This window comes from Eurypyga helias, unplaced genomic scaffold (assembly GCF_000690775.1).
Source record: "Eurypyga helias isolate BGI_N326 unplaced genomic scaffold, ASM69077v1 scaffold11427, whole genome shotgun sequence".
Taxonomy (NCBI): Eukaryota; Metazoa; Chordata; class Aves; order Eurypygiformes; family Eurypygidae; genus Eurypyga; species Eurypyga helias.
Window position 1 is genome coordinate 89,697 of NW_010263745.1, and position 8,333 is coordinate 98,029.

At 41.6% G+C, this 8,333-nt stretch overlaps 1 protein-coding gene across 1 annotated transcript in view; it reads right to left on the reverse strand.

Annotated features, from left to right (window-relative positions):
- The window catches only part of GSAP (gamma-secretase activating protein), a gene marked incomplete at its 5' end in the record, with an annotated part of 20,885 nt that overhangs the window by 10,852 nt on the left and 1,700 nt on the right, over window positions 1-8,333 (reverse strand). The window contains 5 exons of the mRNA XM_010156172.1: window positions 1,323-1,418; window positions 3,376-3,437; window positions 5,066-5,097; window positions 5,507-5,562; window positions 5,968-6,093. Of these exons, the coding sequence (XP_010154474.1) occupies window positions 1,323-1,418; window positions 3,376-3,437; window positions 5,066-5,097; window positions 5,507-5,562; window positions 5,968-6,093 (372 nt within the window). The remainder of the gene's footprint in view (window positions 1-1,322; window positions 1,419-3,375; window positions 3,438-5,065; window positions 5,098-5,506; window positions 5,563-5,967; window positions 6,094-8,333) is intronic.

The following is an 8,333-nucleotide window of genomic DNA, read 5'->3' on the forward strand; positions in this document are numbered from 1 at the left end:
CAGCCAGATGCACCAGGCAGATGGCAGAAGCAATCTTTACAGACATATCTTTTTTTATAGTAGTTCGCCCAAGAATAATTAGTCTGTAAATTGAGTTGACAGTATTCTTGCTTGCAGTCATGTTAATTAAAAAAAGAAAAAATCCTAAGAGTTTGCTGATGGGGAGGACTGAGAGTTGATTGTAAGATTTAGTCTGCATTAATTTAGTCTTGCAGATCAAGGCTGTGTTTTCATATTTTTTTAATCTTAGTTTACATTAAGAATGAACAAATGATAACTGGAAAATGACTGAAAGGAACAAACATTCCACTTCTGCTTCTTTGTTTTCAGGTACAAAGCTTTGGTTCATGCTGTACTGTTTCTATTTTAATCAGTCACGAGGTTTTTTTTCCTCCCTATAGAGAAATCAGACTGCCAATTACCAGTAAAACAACCTGTCAAGCTACAGAGTGAGGCCTGAATAGTGAAGTCAGTAACCCTAGTGGCAGGTGCAGCAGTTCAGAGAACACTGTAATGTGACCAGCAGAACCGATTTGCACTGGATGCTGGCACCAGTATGCTCAACAAAGTTTCCTGAGATTTCCAACCCTAGAAAACAGCACTGTGGGGAGTTTCTGTCAAACTGGGTGACAAGGCTAGCCCGAGGATGAAGAACATGATTCACGAGTAGTCCATCTTGTGGACTCCACATTCTGCACTTAAAGGATTTGATGTTGAAACAGCAAAACCAGGTACAATAATTTCTGTGCACAACAGTCACAGTTTTCACAGCTTTTTTTAAAAATGTTTTTCTTAAGAGGATAGAAGACAGAAGCTTTCACTATAGTGTATATTGATTTCTTCAGGAAAAACTCTCTCCTGCTACACTCACAAAAAGCCCGCCGAAGTCAGTATGTAAGAATAGCCATGGTTTACTGTCATGCGATATTAGAGAGAAATCTTCTTTTTCTTAATTTGTATTTCCTCTGATGGCACTTTCATAATTCAAAACACACAGCAATGTATTTGAAAGGGAGCAAAATAGATCTAAAGGCCATTCTTTCAACTTTCAGGATGAGTTCTCATTTTCATTTCTGGGAGTAGACCATATTTGTGCCAGCTAGGGAACTGTTTCTTCTGTATTGAGTGACCAGTACAACTCTCTGTAGTATTATTTAAGTATTACTGTGTCCTTTATCAATATAAAAAATATTAGGCAGAAAAATACGGTTAAACATCTTAAAAACAACCTCCTCCCACCAAACACATGCTATATGCACACAATACAAGACCCACCCTCATACCATGTTTGCTCACAATAGTGACTGTGGAATCAAACTAACCAGGTTTGCAACGTAATTCAAAACTATTTGGTCAATCTTCTTTTTTCCTACATACTGGAGATGTCTCATAAGGTGATCCTTTAGCTGAGCAACCATCTAGAAAAAAGAAAGGCAATACTTCAGTGTCCTTATGGCTTCTTCAGAAAGGTGCAGAAGCTGCACCAGGTGCAGGGCCAGAGCAACACAACTTAGCACAACACGGAACCCCCACTACAAAACTCTAGTTCACAGTGAGACCCAGGCTACCATACAAATTTCATAGAATCATAGAATGGTTTGGGTTGGAAGGGACCTTAAAGATCATCTAGTTCCAACCCCCCTGCCATGGGCAGGGACACCTTCCACTAGACCAGGTTGCTCAAAGCCTCATCCAGCCTGGCCTTGAACACTTCCAGGGATGGGGCATCCACAGCTTCTCTGGGCAACCTGTTCCAGGTTGATGAATTCACTTGATGAATTCAGCAGCATATCAAAACATTCAAAATGGTTACTTGGTGCAAATTCAGCAAAATGAGTGCTACACAAAACTTTCAGTGACACTGAACAGAAAAAGCTTACAGTTCTTATATCCCTCTGGGTCCAGCCAAGTGAACAGGGCAAAAGAAGGATTTTAACATGAACACGGAATCCTGAGAGCGTGTTTATGACATACAAATAAACCCAAGGGATTTTACTACAGAGAAAACTAGCACCAGTACAGTTTGTGGTAGTAGCTGAGAACCTGAGTGATTCATGGCAAGTTCCAGTCAAACATTAAAGGTAAAGTCTTTAAAATCGGGGGTGGGGTGGGGTGTGGGGTGGTGGGGTAGGAGGTAGGGTTGGGTTCCACACAGTCCATGCCACTCCCTACCCTCTCCTTTCTGAAATCATAGAATCACAGAATGGTTTGGGTTGGAAGGGACCTTAAAGACCATCTAGTTCCAACCCCCCTGCCATGGGCAGGGACACCTTCCACTAGACCAGGTTGCTCAAAGCCTCATCCAGCCTCTGACTTCACGTATCTTCTGACTGCAACTCAAGTTCATGCTGGCTCTTTGCTGAGAATTACTATGAAGCTTTATTTGTTTCAAAGCTCAGATTAAACCTGAGGCAGATAACATCCGTCTCAAGCAGTTTACAAGTAGACGAATCTCAGTGTGTCCAGACAGCAATACAGGTATCAGGAAAGCACGGACAAAGGACAGCAGTGACCTGCTTTTTCGATCTGACTGAATGAACTGCAGGGAAGGAAGGTAGAGAAACTTCAGAGAAGGAGAGGCAGAATTTGGAAACAAGGGGACAAGACTGCAAAGAATGAAAATGTACCTTAGAGTAGGAGAGACAGGAGAGTGTTGATGCTCTTCGCAGATGCAGTGCTGAGACCTTCCAGTGCATGCTGAAGAGCTTTATTAGGCTTTAATAGTATGAGGGCAAGAGATAAGCAAAGATGTGTGTTTAGACAGAGGGAGGATGGGGAGGGATTTGAGATTTGACTTATTACACATAAGTATAAGGGTGGTAGATCCTTCGGGGAGATTATCAGCGAAAACAGCGCAAAAGAGGAGGGGACCTCAGCGTTAGCCATAGCAGTCCCAGAAGTGAGGTAGAAGGAAAAGGAGGCAGTAAAAAAGGTGTTAAATTGAGAAGCAGGAAGATCTTTGATCTTCTCTTTGAGGGAAGCAGTGGATGGGGAATTCACCTATACATGTCTGAAGTATGTAAAGTAGTCCAGAAATAACTGACAGATTAAGATTAACTCCAGGATGATGGAATAACTGTTTCTAGGCAAAGAAAAGTCAGATGCAAAAAGCTTGCAAAAAGCACAAACTTGTATACAGAAAGCATTTTGACAAAACAACTTTTCATTGCGTTTTTTCCTTGATGCCTCACGATATCATGACTTGTTAAGATAATATCATGATATCATGACTATGAACTCTAAAAATTAAGAAGTACCGTGTTTGTCCCACAATTACTTTGAGTAACTGCCTACTCAGCACTGGAATGTCTAAGCTTACTCTTCACGTTTGTTGAGGTTGTTCGCCCTCTAGTGCACACTGATAAAAGCACATACCAGTCCCATTAGTAATTGCTGCTGATAATCCTCCTCTTGAAAGAGAGGTACTAGCCTTTCCTCTGAAACAGACAGAGCAAGAATCATTCAAGGACATGACGCTACAGAAACACCACAAGACTGCCACCAGGTTCAAAAGTACTTAGAAACATACACAAACAAAGAGAAGTTGTGGTTTGATCTACTCACCTACAGAACTAGGACAGTGAAGAGTCAAGGACTGCGTAAGAGAGAACTGAGGGATGGAAAACAACCTGTATCTGCCATCGTCTCCTTCGAGTGCTTAACTCTGAGCTCAGAGGAACACAAGTCTGTTGCACCATGTCCCACTTCACTTATGTTACTCTCTAATATTTAAGGGAGAGTTATCACAGTGTGGTGATTCAGTAGAGCAAAGAGCCTCGGGAAACCTTCTATCAGCACCAGTGCAAATGCAGATGCTATTTAGAACTTGCCATTTACAAACAAACAAGCCGAAACAGCTACATGGGTTTTCCAAGGAAATGGCTAGACATAAAGTAAATACTCCACAGAAACATCTCTCACTTTCCTGGTTCTCTCCCATGGTCTGGCTGCTTCTGTTACTCAGATTTGCAGACTGCTATACACAACTTTTTTAACTTAATGGAAGGAGGTTATAGATTCTTCTGAAATGTATTGCCCTGTATTTCCTAATCAGTGCTTCCTGTCTACTAAGGAAGAAAAACAATCTCCTATTTCATCACGTAGCATAAAATCAAGTCAACATTTTACAGACTCAAGTGCTAAATTTTTTACGAAGTTCTTTGCTCACCTTGCAATGTATTTACTCCACCACTCAGCAGCACAAAAACCTGCACTGCTTCATTTTAAAGGACCTGAAGAAAAATCTACGGGGAAGATACACTGCATGGATGCTTGTTACCAGCTGACAGCTATCTAGAAATTCTCTAGTAGAAGTTATACATCTGACTTCTTTATCCATAAACACCTTCCGAAAAGATGAACCTGAGGCTAGCAAAGTTGAGATGAGGTTCCCCAAAGTCAGAGCCCACAGCAATAGGCAGCAGTGGTGCACATGACCTGTGTTAGGGGATGGAAATGAATGCACTGAGAATTCTTCGTAATAAAAGGGGTGAGCAGCACTTAAATCAGCATCGTTTCACAGCACCATGGCAGGGCACACAGAAGGCACTGATGTGCAAGCAGTGGGAACATAATTTACTACTAAATTCAGCCTTATTTGTGACAGAGAAACTGAGCATCACAAAATCTCAAGTGTCCCTGGCCCAGGGAAATTCATTACGTCTGCTTTCTCTACCTCGTGATTTTTCACCAGCCATAACCTCTTACTGTACACAGGTTGTAGAGCTGCAAAGTGGTCAAGACCCAACAGTAACATGGCATCACTGATACTCGGCTCCAGGAGAAAAATCCTGAAGAAGTCGTCCTGAGGCAGACAAAGGTTTACTGCTGATGATGTTAGATACAATCTGAACTTAATTTTCAAGGGTTTTCTAGTCAGTATATGACCCTACCCGACTGCCAGAGAGAAAGTTTTCTTCTAATTTAATAACCCCACATCTTAATGCCTCACACTCTTCAGTGCTGGAAATACAGAGAGCAATTTACTTTCAGCCAACAACAGCTAGATGGAAACACTCTAACGAACCTTACAGCTAAGGCCTACACCAAGGCAGGTTTTACTTACCGGAGTCCCACGTGTCCAGATGAGAAAGCACCCTGGGGTTTGAAACATAAATCAACTTGTTTCATATGCATTACTCTAACAGATTTTGCAAGGACATTAAAAAGCTTAAATGACCCTTTGACCTTTCAAAGACAGATAAAGAAATCCCAAAACTACGTATGACTACATTTGGTAAAGATATTAAATAGCATTTAAAAAACCCTATCTGTCTGGGTTGCATAAGTATAACTCTTCACATGTACCATAAATTCCTTAGCTTGAGAGGCCTGGATATTCCAGATCATGCTGTAGTGATTACAAGGATTACAAGAACTGATTTTTAGCTGGATAATCTTCTTTAAAGCAAGATACCTAATCAGATATCTATTTAAATGACACATTAAATACTTTAACATACTTCAACAAAGTAAGAAAGGGTAAACATAATAGAAAACTACCTACTTTTTGGCATTTTCAAAAATATTCCTCAAATACGCTGTGGTTCCTCTGTCCTCTCTCTGGTTTGTAAACAAACAAAAATCCCCAGGTGAACAAAGTGGAAGGCCAATGAACATACTCCCTGATACAACGCGGATAGGAAACGAAGCCGATCTTCTCTCTGAATGGAAGTACGGCACAGTGGGGCTTCAACCCACCTACCAACCACCCACGCTCACAGACACTCACACATCTAACCTACATCACACCACAGCTACATGCAAGCTCTGCTTTTGTTTAGTTCCTTGCGTTATTTTAGTGCAGTACGATTCACAGGCAATCGCCATACAGGTAAAACAACTGCAAGTCTTGGCACTTCTCATTATCAGATTCCCATTTCTATATCCCCAAAATAAAAAAGGTAACTCTTGTGTGTTTGGCTCCAGAGGCAGCTCTGGAGCCTGTTTCAGCGCATGCGTATTTACCTGTTCTGAAAGGTTATGCCACTCCCTCCGGAGCACATTGTTCTGGTAGTGCAAGTGGGGCTCTGCATACTTCACACTCTCCAAGTTTGAGTTGAGTTTCTCCCAGAAGCCTTTGGAGTTTTGGGACTGCAAAGTATTGCAGTGAAAGCATGAATACAGGCTGCACTCTTAAAGAAACGCCCTCCCACTAAGTGACTGGAAAGACCTGTGATTAACGTAGCTTCAAAACAACCTAAGTGAGAAAAGTTAAACAACAGCAGTTACACTATTTTTGCCAGTACCTTTATTTCCTTGATTTGATGGCAGGGGTAGCACTTCCTTAAATGCGAGGTCAGGATTTGGTGCCTGTAATGCAGATACTTTGCCACCTTAGGATCCTTTTAAGTCACTGAGAAGAAATGAGTACTTCTAGGTCATACCTCATCTGACCTAGTTTGCATGTTTGGGATGGGGAGAGCTGCACCACAGACTACACTGGCCATATTCTAGACTTCTGCTGACTGTAAGAGGAGCCTTAGACAATGGACATAGATGTGAATGTTTACATTTGGTCAAATAAATCCCATTCCGGATTTCTAGTAGTTCCAAACAGAGGAACACCACCATGACCCCGGCAGCTGCAGACTGCCATCATTTTCAAGCTCTATCAATACTTAAATTGCAAACATCCATGTGCCAACCTCAAGTAACAGTACCTCATCCCAGAAAAGAAACAAAATCCAAACATTTCCATAGCAATTCTAAAGCCTTTGACTCTAATGCTGAAACTGATTTAAACTCAGCTGTGAACAGACAGGAGGAAAAAAACTTCAAACAAACACGCACTGGTTTCCTGACAAAGTTTTTGGACTGGGTATAAAGGTTTGAAGCCACTGTTTATAAAGGGGGAGTGATGTGATCATTGCTGAGGAAGAGATGAGATTAAGGCAATTCTTTTTGGCAGTTTTAAAAAAACAAAAGATGGTACTAGCTGTTCTTGCCCCCCTTTATATACATTTACCTTCCCATACAGACACTACAGCAGTGACTTCTGAAGGAAGAGAAGTTTGAGTTCACAGTATTCCTCCATCTTGCATTAACATGTTGGATTTTGCTCTCTCTTCTACTTTTCTACAATGACAATAACTTTAGAAGACAACGTCAGAAGCCTTTAAAAACCACTTCCTACTATAAACTACAATTTGCCAAGGAAAACAAACTGCAGAGACTCAATCCTGCCAGTCACTTCCCTCTTGCTGCCAGTGCTGATTGTTGCTTTAATGTTGTAGCTGCAGCAGAGAAAAATAAATCTCCTTTTTGCTTCATGCTAGTTATATTTAGCAGCTGGAAATGGGGAGCGCATATTGCACCATATGTTCACCCTGCTGGAGATAGAACTAACAAGATCGACAACCTACTGCTGCAGTAGTTAGCAATGTGAAATCGGAGAAATACCAAGAAAATAGCGTAAGGGTATCATCTAGTGACCAATTCATGCAACTGCAACAGCACCACCGCTGCAAAATTGCAGTCAGGCCACGCTGGATTTTGTTTGATGTGTGGCAGGGAGGGAAGCAAGACAGCAAGTTTCTTTCATATATTGAGTCTGTCACAGGAAGTGGTAGGCTTCAGAATTAAAAGCAGACGCCACTGAAAACCTGCACTGTATTAACTGTCTTTAAGAAAGCCAAAAGTTTAAAATAAAGATTATTTCTTGAAGATCATCAGGGCAAGGACTGGAAAAAGAAGGCTGCTTCATCTTAGGTGGTGTTTATTTTGCAGACATTTCTGGAGAGTCAGGAATCATGAACATGTATAAGACATTGTATTACCAGAAGTCAAAGCAAGGCCTTACCAGTTTGCAATCCATGAAAAGCTCCCATGAAGCCTTTTGTAAGTAGTGGGTTTTTTAACTGAAGACAAGCGAGGTCTCTGCTCTACCCCTCTGAAAGGATGACAATGAACCTTGGGAGGCGCATGTCCTCTCCAGAGGACCGGCAGTGCTATGTCTCCCCAGCAGTGAAGGCATTCAGAGCCATGTAACTGACTACAGCTACCCCTTAGAACATCACTCTTCACTCCGTGGCTCAGCACAGCATGATGGAGAGGCTGCCTTTTCCTGGGCTCATCTCTGACAGCTCCTTGCACTACACATCTTCACTGATTTCCTGGACCTCCTCCTATTTTCTTCCCTTATTCCTCCTGCTCCTTCCTTCTCCCCTTCTAATCAAGCCTATTTGCACCCCTTCAAGTTTGGTTTTCGTGTTTAAAAAGGGAAAAAAAAACTAAAACAAAACACCAAAACCCAGACTTTTAACTGCAATCCTTATATAAAGCTTTTTGACAAATCAGACTCTGACCATTCCCCTTTTCTCACAGAATCCTGC